General features: G+C 40.0%; 1 protein-coding gene across 1 annotated transcript; it reads left to right on the top strand.

Moving 5' to 3' along the window:
- The first annotated feature begins 3,287 nt into the window (after positions 1-3,287).
- On the top strand, positions 3,288-12,869 carry FBXO47 (F-box protein 47). The gene is made up of 10 exons (XM_009887094.1): positions 3,288-3,468; positions 3,887-4,057; positions 6,967-7,043; positions 7,591-7,668; positions 8,790-8,898; positions 9,813-9,989; positions 10,572-10,718; positions 11,330-11,472; positions 11,888-12,047; positions 12,751-12,869. The coding sequence occupies exons 1-10, from the start codon at positions 3,288-3,290 to the stop codon at positions 12,867-12,869; spliced, it is 1,362 nt and encodes a 453-aa protein (XP_009885396.1).
- The last annotated feature ends 138 nt before the right edge of the window (positions 12,870-13,007 follow it).

Below are 13,007 nucleotides of genomic sequence, written 5' to 3' on the forward strand. Positions count from 1 at the left end.
ACCACCAGGCCGGGGGGGGGCTCTGTTGGTAGGGAGGGAATTGCCCTGAGGTAAAAAAGAGCTCATAAAGTGTTGTCTGTAAGTAGGCATCGACCGCGAGACCTTCTCTATCGCCCATGTGTAGGTTTGGGGGACCAGGTCCCCATTTTCAGACGCCCTCCAGCCCCGGTTTTGGCGGGCTGCGGGCGAGACGGGCCGTGGAGGCCTGAGGAGAACGCGGCCTAGCCGGTCGTTTGGCCTAAAGGTCTGTCATATCCCGGCTAAATCTGACCCAAAAGTGCAGGTAAAAGGACAGATATTACCCACTCCCTCAAATACTGCAGTCTGAGGAGCAAAACCAGCCTGGGCTGAGGAAAAAAGCGGGCGCTGGTGTTTCCCCTCAGACCGGAACGCGAAGGGACGAGCCCCAGACAGCCCTCCCTCACAACAGAGAAACCCCACTCACCATCAGCAGTGGGGTCACGATTCCCCCAGATTTGCTTTCTACTCACAGTTATTCACAGATTTAGATGCTTACGGGACTGGTTTGCGCTACCAATCTCATGTAGAGCCTTCAGCATAAATACAAAAATATGTTTTTTGTAAATTGTGGGTGTAGGCCAGGGGGTACCAAGTACTAACATAACTCCGTGGCTGTGCTCGGTGCTCTAAGGTTTGTCATCCCTCACTTGAACTTGTATGTTTTTATTTGCGCTGACAAGGAAAAAGAGAAAATTGGGGGGGAAAAAAGAAAAAGAAAAAAGAAAAAAGCCATGTCGAGTTAATATTTGAAGCAATTCGTTTTATGTGCTTTGCGAGGAGGCAGGGAAACGGAAATGTTCCAAACCAATCTGCAGAGTAAACAACCTTTTGCAATAAATGTTTGCCAAATGCTAACACCGGGCTCAGAGAAATATCAGGACAAAAATGCATCCATTAGCAGGAGTTTAGCAACTGCTTAAGGACAAGAAACATCCTAGAGCCAGTTTAAAGTTGATGCTTTCTGCCTTGTAAACAAATTAGCTTATAGCAACAAATAAGATGACCCTTCTTGGCTAATATTATGAGTTTAGCTTGTTAAATATTTAACGTTTACCTTTCAATTTTCCAGTCTGGATTAAGCAGTTCTCTAAACAAGTGGTATCCCAGCAGCAGATGGAGATGCACAGACCATTGCCCCGCTCTGGCTGAACTCCCTAAGAAATAAAAAACACGTTAAGTCAAAGAGGAAGCAAATGGGAGCTTTCAGTAAAGTCTCTTAGGCTCTGGCTTTGAAACTCGCTGCTTGTACTCATTTTTATTTGCATTAATTTTATCTAGCTCTGGTCTAAATTAAAATAGTGGTAGTCAATTCAACTTCAGTCAAGTTGAACAGAAACAGACTAGAATTGGCTGAGTACTTCTGAAAACCTCTCTGGTGGCAAAGTATTTTTTTCTTCCATATAACACAATTGCAGACTCAAGGTAAGATTTTTCAAAAAACACTTAAAGACGCCTTAAATCCTTATAGTACAGTCCTGCTAAAGACAGTGAGGGGAGTGGGGGAGAAAAAGAAACTATCATAGGAATTGCAACTGTTTATCTAAAATATGAATCAGAAATATCTATCAGATTTAGCCTGTCTTGAACAAAGTTCAGTGGTGCCCTGTTTTTAAACAGGAGTGGAGCTGCTGTGTATATTGTACACGAGGAATTTAAGCTGTCTTGAATCCACAGTTGTGTGTATAACATTTCCACTGACTTCAGACTTTGCTTTCAGAAGACAAACATACAGTTACATAAAAAAATGTTTATCTGTAGGTGGTTCCTTGATTGTTCTTAAAGCTGTTACTTCAGTTTTCTGTCTCATGCTTGACTAGTGTAAAAGCCTAATGAAACACTAATTTTAGGAGCAGTTACACTTGCTCATCAGCCTTGTGAAAGTTTAAACTATGAGCTTCTTTGACTAGCTAGAATTATACCATAGCTAGATTAAAAATGCTTCCAGTGAAGTATAACTTCCTTAAACGTACAATGCAAATTCTATCCGGCACACAAGCAGGAGTCAGCCAAACCCATTTGTAACACTGTTAATGAAATGCCCCATATTCTTTCAGTTGTCAGTACAGAAACAGTGCTTCCATTGTGGATGTGGTAATTTTGCTCAGTGGCATATTAGAGAGGTCTGGCTTGCGTGCTTTAGTAATAAATATGAAGGATGTTTGGAACTTGTTTTCTGTAATTTTTGTAAATTTTTAATCTTTGGAACAATGAGGTCTATTCTCTGAGTGTATTTCCCACTGATGGTAACTGGGATGTTGCACTGCAGCTTGGACGGGTTCCAGTTATGTTACTACCAGTGCTGCCAGCTCTTGTAATTATACTGCAGCACTCATTCTCTTTGGCAATTTCCCTCAAGCCTCAGCTGCTGGAATCAAGAAACAGTGTGAAAAATCTCAGTTAAAAAAACCTAAAAAAATAAGAGGTAGTGAGTCACCAACTCTCATTGTCGCCTGACAATGTGAAGTGCAGCTATTCTAGAGACTCAGAAACCAGAAGGCAAATCAAAAGAACACATTTATTGATCTTTTAAACTTCATTCCTTTTCGGTCCCTCGTAATTTTGGGAAAGCCTGGCTCACTGAATTTTTTCACGTAGTAATACTGTATCATTTATTTGTATATCACACATGTAGTCAATGTACGAAATTAAGCCATGTAGCAACTTAAATGCTGCAGGAAAATATGGTTTGAACCATCGTTTTGTTACTGTTCGTCTTTTTTTTTGGTCATATGCAAGCATGCGTAGAAGAAATTATCACTCTAAAGCAATTAACTAACATGAAAATAATGTCAATAACATCCTTACAACTTTCATATGCCAATGTCAATAACATCCTTACAACTTTCATATGCCATTGGATGACTGGTGTAAGAGTTTTACTGGTCTCTCAGTAAGAGAATGTTGTTAGTTACTGTAGCTTGTACCATCGCATACACTTCCCCAAGAGTTTCCATTTAGAACTATCTGCCGAACTTTCTGATGTCCCACTCGTATGATGTGCTTTTATCTTTTCCTCCTCTAAGATCAGCTGAGGACTCTGTTCTCTGAGACACAGAATTAGAAAATTATTTAGTAAATTGCATGCCATTGCACTAAATTCAAACAAAAGTTTATCCTACATATATTGCAAGATTTTCATACTCCCTTGCTGTGTCTACAATGGAGTGATTTCCTCTTGGCCTAGTTTTGGGTGTAGTATTTACCTCCTCTGAAAGCAGAACTTTCATATTTTCTCTCCAGGTTAAATTTATGGGACTCATAGCACAATGACCTCCACTGCAAGGACCAGCTACACCTCCATTCCGAACCAGAAATACAGACGCAGCAACCGTCGCTCCAGACAGCGTTGCAACAGCTTGGACTCAGATTCCCAATCTCTGTCAGCACTTGGATATTTTAAAATGCTTCCATTAGAGATCTTTCAAATGGTATTGAATTACCTTTCAGGTGAGAATCTAAGAAAGGTATTACTTCAAATATCTGAAAATTACCACAAAAATTTTCCATTTATAAAAAGCCATTATTTAAAATGTTTTACCTTTTAGCTAGTTGAAGTCATTTTATGTGACTTATTCTCTGAATTTTCAGCTTTTATGTATGAAGAACCAAATTACCAACATTTAAATTATAATTACAAGCTATTTGAAGTGGATTTTTGCCTAATATATGTGAAAACTAATCCTTAGATCTATACATTTCTAATTACTACAGTTTATGGCAAAGGAGGAAAACAGTAAATAGATTTTGTTTTATTTGTAAATCTTATTTCTTGGCCTATTTTTCAAGTAATACAAAGTTATTGACTAGTGATCAGCATTTTTCTTACAGTAAAGATTTACGAGTATACTGGGTTTTGCTTTTTCAGTGAAGGATATCAGCATGCTGAGCATGGTGTCGAAAACCATCGGCAACCGCCTTATTAATTACATCTCAACCCCATCAGGAAACCGAAGGCTCTTACTCCAAGACTTTCACAACCTTGAGCTACCCAGCAAGAGAGAAGGATCCTATATTTTAGAGCACTACAAATCTCTAGGTGATCCTTTAATGCAAATGGTAACAATTAGAGGAGAACCAAACTCAGTTAAAAGGTTTCTTCTGTTATGTGCATTGATCGGTAAAATGCTGATAATACGGCCCAAATCGTTTGCGCAGCTCCTTCTGAAAGTGCAGTTCCTCCCCATGCCAAATAGCCCACTCAAATACCATTAAGTGGGGGGGGGAGGTGAGAGGAATTACCTGAAATGATTCCAAAACCTCTTAGTTATGGAAAAAATAATGTATGTTTCTGCCTCCTCAATGTTTATTTTTTTTCATATTAAATGGCAAGCAGGGCTTGGGCAGAGGATCAGTTCTCGATAGTAGATGTTTCCAAATTTAGTGTGTTTGGACACCACCACTGGAAACTGCAGCAGAAAGCAAGACTCCCAGACCCCACACTAGCTGAAGGAATTCTGCTGTTCAGACTGCCTCCACGTATCACTTTGGAGCAGCTCGCATTCCTCAGTCTGGGAAATGTAGCCGCGGTACTTAAACCCAGCCTAATTCTGAAGTGACCAACAGTTGCCATCAGAAAACCTGCTTGATCGTCTACTTGAGACATACAGCAGATCACATTCTACTTCTTAGAAAAGAATTATGCTCATCACAAAAATGTTATCACAGTTGCCAGTGACTAGCATTCTCCTCGGCAGCTTTGTGTCAAAGTTCAAAGATGGAAATGGGCATGAAGAAGACGTTTTCCTCTCAGTCTTAACTTAAGGGCAATGTGAAAATGTCTGCGCTTTTGCTGTCATGGTATACTGTGTGCTGAGCAAACCCCTTCTGGGTGAAAGGATTCACTTGTTCTTTCTTTCAGCTGCTTAGACCTCTTTTGGCACAGCGTAATAGAAATCTAGATCAAAATAACCCGAGTTTGATGGTAAAGAGGAGCGCTGTACATTCTTAAATTCAAAGCTGTTTGCTTTTTAACTTTTCTGCTAATCCTTAAAACACATTGATTCCAAGTCATTCAGCCTCTCACTCAGAAATGCAGCGTGCCTTCTTATGCATCTTGAACACTGAAAATTTCTTCACCCACCCACTATCAGTGTTCTTCCATCAGAGAAGCAGAAAAATTAAATCTTAATTTGATCCATATCAATTTACTGTTACCTAGCTGATGAAAAAGATTGGTTATTTGACAGAGAAATGAAATGCCACCATGGTTAGATGCAGAATTATAAGTATGGTTTGAAATTAAGACATTAAATAAAGGCATACACAAGGTAAAGGAACACTGTTGTCTTTTAGACCAGAGACCTCCTATTGTAAGCAATCCATGTAGGTTTTGAGGTATTTTAAAATAATCTCAGTGTTTTATTTTTAAAATGAAGCTTGAAACTCTACAATTCTTTAACAAAAAATAATCAAATTTAGTTTGGACTTTGTAGTAACAACATACAAAATGGTAAGTTGTTATTTAAATGTAGATGTGAACCCATCGCTATAGTAGGACTAGTAGTAAACCCATGACATATTCAAAATATAAAGATCATTGGCAATATCTGTGTCATCAGTGGAAGGCTCAAGAGAACGTTTATGTAAAGAAGTCAGTTGCAAAATCAATATTTACTTTACAGCAGGAAAGACTGGACTCACCGGGAAGAAACCGTTCCTGTTCAGAGAGCCTGAACGGGGTCTACGTATTACATAAATCTCACTTTCACTCAGAGGGGTCTGGCTCCACTCATGTCCATGGTAAAATTTTCCAGTACTTGTAATGGGGTCAGAATTGCACTCTGTGTTTAAAATGGACCTGAGTTATAAATGATGGTGGCACCGTCCTTCTGCACAGGGGGGATTTTGCTGTACAAGACCAGGAGCAGCACCTTTGCTCAACCCTTTTTACTCAAGGTCATTTTCCCCCGGGCTGATGTCTGTATTCTGACTTGCAGCTACACTGTCTTAACAGTTTCAACTATTCTTCAGGGAGTTCTCTCCGAAGTCTAATCTAGTTAATAGAAAATTGACTTGACTGGGCTTTGGACCATGTCCTAGGCTGATGAATAGATTATGTCTGTCATGTAGGAATGCTAACACACTTCTAAATAAGGAAAGAGTCAATTTAGAACCACAGTAAATGAATAAAGTACTTCTTGACGTTAGAGAAGTTACGTATTTTTTGGGACGCTGACAATTCAGAAATACAGTTGTGTCCACCCCTCCCCCCTGAAAAGTACATGTTTTTCGGTGGATTTCTTCATTAATTACCAAACTATATATATATGTGGATTATGTATTATTCTGGTAGAAGTTTTGGAAGAACAAGCTGTTAACCCATTTTCTGTCAGTAATGTGGAAAAAAATGCTGCTTAACAAACAGCTGTTCCACATATAATGAGCTCCAGACTTTGACATCCTAAACACATACCATTTCAGTCCTGTATAGGAAAATAATTTTACCTCTTAGCTATGTTTTACATTAATGCAGTTGAGAATATTTTCTTTTCAGAGCATGTGGCTATCTTGAAAAAATTTTGGAAGCTCAGCTTTCCATGATGTAAGGGGAAAACCAGCGCTCCCCAGGGTTCTGTAAAAAGAGGTGCAACAAGTAACATTTATTTCCAATATTTTTAACAGCTGTAATTCTAAAACCTATATAGTAATTTTAATAGGGCTCCAACTGTGACTAACAGGGACATTAAAACAACACAATAAACAAGATATAGGAAGCTTACATACTGCCTGACAACATTTCTTTGGTAAAAGATGTCCCTGCTACAAAAGCGCACACCCCTTCTCCAAAGCACAGATTACTGTTTTGGGCGGCTCTTTTCGCCCTGCAGAAGCAGCTTTTTCTCACTCCTGTGCTCGTGCTTGTGATGTGAACGCTTCAGCCGATTCAGTAACATATGTGCTGTGTATGTATACTCATAGTCGTGTATGTATTCGTTTTGTTCACAGGATTGTTGCTGAAAAGATGCACACTTCTATCGCCTACAAAAGACAGGCTAAAGTATATACACAAGGTTCTCTCAGAGGTAAGTTCACATTCCTTTCACTAGTGTTTCAAATTGTCCCTTGCACTTACAATATAATTTCTACAAGGCAATTGTAAATTGAATTATGCCTTTTACTATTCCTTTGCTGGAGTTTATTGCTACCATGTAATTAATGTATTGATTTGAAATCAGTTTCTTTTTAATAATAATAGAAAAGCCTAAGCCAGCATATTGAACACAAAGCTGTTCTACTGAGATTTTTTATTCCAAGATTAGCGGTTTTCAACTTTTCTTCCTTTTGTGAACTACTAGACATTTTGCAGTGGAAGAGCACAGCTCTTCATAGAAATTTTACTCTCCTGAAAACAGGGTTGCTCTTCTCTGCTTGCTTTTGCACACCCATTTGACCACAGTTATGGCTTAGTGTTACGTTCAAAATATACATACTGTAACTTCTTTCCATCTACAACAAGGGAAGGCAATCCTTCCGAATCTCTCTAACCAGTATTGATGTCCACAAGTAGCACAGGGAATTTTCACTCACAGGAATTAGCTAAGATAAATTACTAGTGTTTTGTACTTGCAGGTTTCCTGTTTTAAACTTAATGGTTGTCCAAGTCCTTTGCATTGTTTAGGATTACAGTGCTATGGGGTATTTTTACAGGTACAGTATCTTTATGGAGAGAAGGCAAGTATCATAAATATAAAAGAAAATAAAGGTAGTTTTCTAAATTAATCTATGTTTTTGCAAGATATTTACAAGTATAAGATGGTTTTGAGCCTTGGGGTGTAGGGGGGACGGTATTTATTCACACAGTTCTCCAAATTTCATTTCTGGTTGTTAAAGTTGCTGATTTGACTCTTGAGAATTCCTTAGTCTGGATTTCACTACCAACCAGTTTGGATTTTGATTAGTGATTTATTGTCTAAGAAGACATGGGAGAAGGGGAACATTTTATTACGTGGTAATTCACAAATCAAGACCAGAGATGGTTTAGTTTAAAAGTAAATGACTATACACATCTTATGCCAGATTATTTTTGTTAGTTTGTGGTAGCTTAAAATTAATTAAAAAAAATAATATCAGTGTCAAATGTATTAGTTCAGCAATCCACAGCTTATTTACTGTAATGACTACTGTGATTGCAAATATGCAGTAAAACACTAAGGGTAGGACCTTTTTAACACTACTTCAGATGTTTGATTATGAAGTGTTAGAATTGCCATAATGGAGGCTTCAAGGAGAGTAACTTTGTTTAAAAAGATACAGAAACAAATTCTCTCTTAGAAGAACAGGCATTCTGCGCATTTTTAAAATGCATTTAGGTCTTAGAAACTTGTGCATACAGGTCCTGTATAGGTATGCAGCATTAAAGTGATAATACAAAAAATGTGATTATGTGGTTAAGAGATACAGATAATTATTTGTGCTGGGACATTTGTCTTTGTAGCAAATACCTTTGTGTACTTTTCCACGTAAGGTTCAAAAATAAGATCTTGGCCCTGAATGTGGAACACCATTAGCAGCTTTTGATTCTGGGCTGCGTTAGGCTTAAGCACAACCTCTGCCATAATGTACAGCACCTCCGTAGCAGATAATGGTTTCCCTGCACTCATCAGGGCGATGCTGTGCAGGCACAGCGCTCCAGGTATGACACCTTCCCTCTCTGTTCTTCTGATAAATTGCAGGACAGATTGTATTTATCTAATATGAGAAATGGCATTGTGATCTAAATCTATGGCTCAATCTATTCATTTTTATTCTCTTTCTTTTGTAATCATCAGATCCTAACAGCAGGCTGGGATGAACTAGAGTGTCACCGGGTTTTTAACTTCCTCTGTGAGCTGAGCAATTTACCCCGTAAAGTGCAGACAGTTGTCAGCAGCAAACCAGGTAATCATCAAAGCAAAGTCCTACAAAATCAAAATGTGCTACCACGGAGAAGGCAGAAAATGGATCTTGATTACTGCAAACAAAGTGTGTCTAGAATTGAGAATGTTTTAGCTCAGCTAAGCCTTGTAGCACCAATTCTTTCCTGACTCTCACGTACAGTCTGTTAGCTTCAATATTACGCAGAAAGCAGGCATTCTAAAGCAAATGCTTGCCCTTCGTATAGATAGATACAGCTATTTTCCTCTCTACCAAAAGCAAAGTGCTTTTGTCTTTGACACTTATCCTGTAGTGAAAAGATTTGTCTTGAGAGGCGGTTAAGTTCTTCTGAATCATTCCACTGTCAAACCAATGCATAAGTTACGTATATACGTAAACAGTAACATAGACTTGAATCTTTCCTGCTATACACCAATGCCAGTGAAATCAATGGGAAAGGAACCAACACAGAAAGAAAGTGATGCAGTAAAAATTTAGGTTTAATATTTCTGAAACACAACACCGACATGGTATGTGCCTCTCAAGAAATTCTCATGTTACCCAGCACCTAATTGGGTATTTCTGTGGAACACTTTATACATGGCCATACACACACTTCCTCCTGTTGCCACTTACTGATGCCATCAGAGAGAAAAGATCAGAGTAACCAAAAAACAGAGCTGAGAACCCTTGAAGCATGATCTGCTGCAGAACGGTACCAGAGGGTGCATCGATAGAGTCTATGGCCTGAATTAGTGCAACATATCCAAAAGAGCCAAACTCTGGAAGTAACAGCTGAGAATTTAATTTAATCCCCCTGGATGTTCTTGGGCAGCTTTAAGAAAACCCTTTTTTCTCTTCCTATTAAAAAAAAAAAGTGATCATCCATATTGCATGAGGCCTAACGGATTTATATTATCTACATTCTGTTACCCCAGGAAGCGCCCGAAAGCTAGAGCTGCGGATAAGGTTATACTGTCGTAGCGTCTTGTTGAACCACTGGATTCATCGAAGTGATTCTGCGTTTTGGTTGACTCGTATTTTAAAGCCGTGGCCCATGGTCAATCAAGCTCGCCTGCTGTACATCATCTTTGGGCCAGTGTCCTCTCTTGACGGTGAGTAGTCTGGGCCTTAATTTTCAAAGTTTGTTGCCTGAGAATGAGATTTCCTTGCAGGATGCAGCGTTTCTGAAATAAGCTTTATGCAAATAAAATGTAATTGTATCGCCTAGAAAAAATTGTTCTCCTTAACCAGACCTCACTAACACCTATAAAATATATAAATTATATATATGGGTGTATGTATACATACATCCATACATATATATTAAAAAAAGTTACAATTGAAGTGAAGAAATTGCACCTCTGTTCCTCTATTCTCCCCTGCATTGGGTAGAGTTAGCGCGAATGTACCTCAAAGAAGCATCTGTTTCCCCAAAGAAAAGCATGCTTTCCCACTTAATTATTACACCCGTGTTTCTTTAAATCACCCTTTGATTTATGCTGCAACTACCACTGTCCCTACTAAAATGGCAGATGGAAAAAATCTCACTGTCACAAAGACTGAGTTGTGTTACCTGAATTCCTCTCCTCTGACCCTGCTGTAAGGCCCAGTTTATCACATTTCTTGTTTAAAAAACAAAACAAAACAAAAACTTTGTCTCACTTAATAGCAGTTGTGATTAATATATTGCTCAGGACATGTGGTTTGGCAGAAAATGATAGAAGGACCAACAGATGAGACCAGTCTGAAAGGTCTAGCAGATGCAATTAAACTGCTGTATGATACAGAAGCTAGAGAATGGACAGCAGATGATGTTATCAGTCTTGTGGATGAGCTGTCAGGTGTGTTTTTGCCTTTATCATTAATCCATAGGATTATATGCTCGTGTCCTCCAAATCTGGCAATAAGCACGTTTCAGACACACAGGTGCCTTGGGAAACTGACTGCAATACTTCTCTCAGTAGCTGCAGTATAACTGGAAAAGTCATTACACTTGGAAGCCAGGCAGTAGCTGGGGATGGGAGAAACCCAGCACCGCTTACAAACTCAGGCTGTCTTTCCCCATTGCGAAACATTTTAAGAATCCATGCAGACCTTTAAAATTCAAGTCTTGTCTAGCCATTATTAAGGAATCATTTTCCAAGCTGTGTAAGCTGAAAACGTAATGTTTGTTCAAGCCAAAATTCTACTGAACAGTGTTAATGGCTACACTGAAAGTTAGTTTTGAGTGAGATTATATCACAGAAGCGATCGTGGAGAGCTCCAACTGTACTGCTGGTAGAAATTGCTTATGTGACTTCATTGCTGCAATTGTATTCCAGAGGGTTTCCCCTCACAAATTCTGGTTAGCTACCAAGGCCAACAATTCATAAATTCATGTCTTCCAGAATTGTTTTTGCGGCACTCCTTTCTTTTTGTTCAAAGATCACTAAAATTCTATTTTGTTACAAAGTTGTTCCCCGGGAGTGGCTCATGGAGAACAATGCTCGGCTTCTTATTCTGAGTGGAAACAGCATTTGCTTCACTTTCATGGCCAGTAAAGCTGTGAACGGAAGAACCCTTGAGTTAGCCAGGCTCATGGTCTTCCTGGCTTTGGTGAGTACGACTGAACAGAGCCGGCTCAGGCCTTTCGCCTCTTTACCCCCAGATCTGCTTTTTCAGACTTGAAAGCTGTTTCCCCACCTACTCCTACAAACCGGGAGTAAGTCCAGTAAGCGGCTCGGTACTCTTCTGCCCCTGGGTCCCTCTCCAGCACATCTCTGAAAGCCAGCAAGCCTGTCCTCGAGGAGAAGTATCGCTAGCGAAATGTTGGGGAGTTCCTCCGTTAGCATGCCAACGATAAGAGCAACATCTATGTCCCCTTATAACAAACTCTAATTTTCCAGGCCATGGCTGCAACCAACCCAGTCATTCATTAGAATCAATAGTTAATTCTAAGATTTAGTCTTGCCTTTTATAGCATCGTACTCATCATAAAAGGTGTGTTTCTGGTATTTCTTGTGTGTGTCAGGTCTGTGAGAAGGACCTGTACTGCATGGACTGGGCAGTAAAAATGATGCAGAAGGTCTGCAAAGTTTTCAGCACACCAGGGGAGAGAAACAACTTTCTACAGTGCGTGGAGAATGTTTTTGCTCACATGATCATGGACATGCTACAGGCAGTACTGTCCGGTAAGCCTGCGGGCCTGCGAGCCGCGACCGGCTCTTTAATCAGGAGCTAGCACTGAGCAAGACATCAAGCAACACAGCCAGGGTGGCACGGCAGCCTGTCCTTCCCTCCCTCGCCAGGCAGAGCAATACTGCAGTGCCTGGAGTTTTACTGTAAGATAAAATAATCAATCAAGTGCCATAATTGGGAGAGACATTTATTTTAACCGAGCTCCCTCTAAGAGATTGCTAGTGCCACGGACTGTGAAACCAACAGTCTTTTCAAATACACGCCACCGGAGCGTGAGGCCGGAGGTCCTTTCGGGCTGTGTTGCCACAGAGGCTCGGCACGGCTGCCAGCCAGCCTGCTCGGCTCAACACGCTGCAGTTGCTCCCTGTCCGCAGCTTGTCAGCCTTGATAAAACCCTGAGACTGACGATGATGGCAAGCTGTAAAGACGAACGGCCTGCTCAGTTAGGACAGATTTTTGTCTTAACGCACAATTGTTCTTGTCCGTCTTTGGACAAGCTGGTGAAGGAATTTTGGAGAGTCTCCTGTGTTATTTCACAGCTGTCCTGCCATCAGGTGCAGTAGCTGATGCCTCATAAATCTAAGCGGAGGCTGCTGATTCAGCCTCTGCTGAAAACACTGAATGAGTAAGATTTATCTTCAAAGAAGTCATTTAGTTTCGCTAATCGTTTTAAAATGTTTTTCTTTGCCCTGATAGGGGATCGCGATGAAGAGGACAGCAGCTTTTTGAATTTGTTTCACCTTGTAAATGCACAAGCAAACTTCCATAAAGAGATCCTGTACCTGACCATGAGAGGCAACAGCAGCACCGTTTGATGCTCTGAATTTTACAGACTCTTGCTCTGCTCCTGCTGCGTTTCTCTAATTTGCTTTTCCAAACATTTGCAAAGCAGTATCCAATTATTTCTTAAAGGTCCATTCCAGTAAGCGCTGGAGTGGCAGCGGGAGAAGCCA

The sequence above is a fragment of the Charadrius vociferus genome, unplaced genomic scaffold, assembly GCF_000708025.1.
Source record: "Charadrius vociferus isolate BGI_N301 unplaced genomic scaffold, ASM70802v2 scaffold816, whole genome shotgun sequence".
Taxonomy (NCBI): domain Eukaryota; kingdom Metazoa; phylum Chordata; class Aves; order Charadriiformes; family Charadriidae; genus Charadrius; species Charadrius vociferus.

What these genes read in the sequence shown, in the direction of transcription:
- FBXO47 (XM_009887094.1), top strand. Translation starts at nt 3,288, where the DNA reads ATGACCTCCACTGCAAGGACCAGCTACACCTCCATTCCGAACCAGAAA. An exon ending in GCCAGTGTCCTCTCTTGACG is followed by an intron (nt 9,990 to 10,571) that starts GTGAGTAGTCTG and finishes TATATTGCTCAG; the next exon opens with GACATGTGGTTTGGCAGAAA. An exon ending in GCTACAGGCAGTACTGTCCG is followed by an intron (nt 12,048 to 12,750) that starts GTAAGCCTGCGG and finishes TTGCCCTGATAG; the next exon opens with GGGATCGCGATGAAGAGGAC.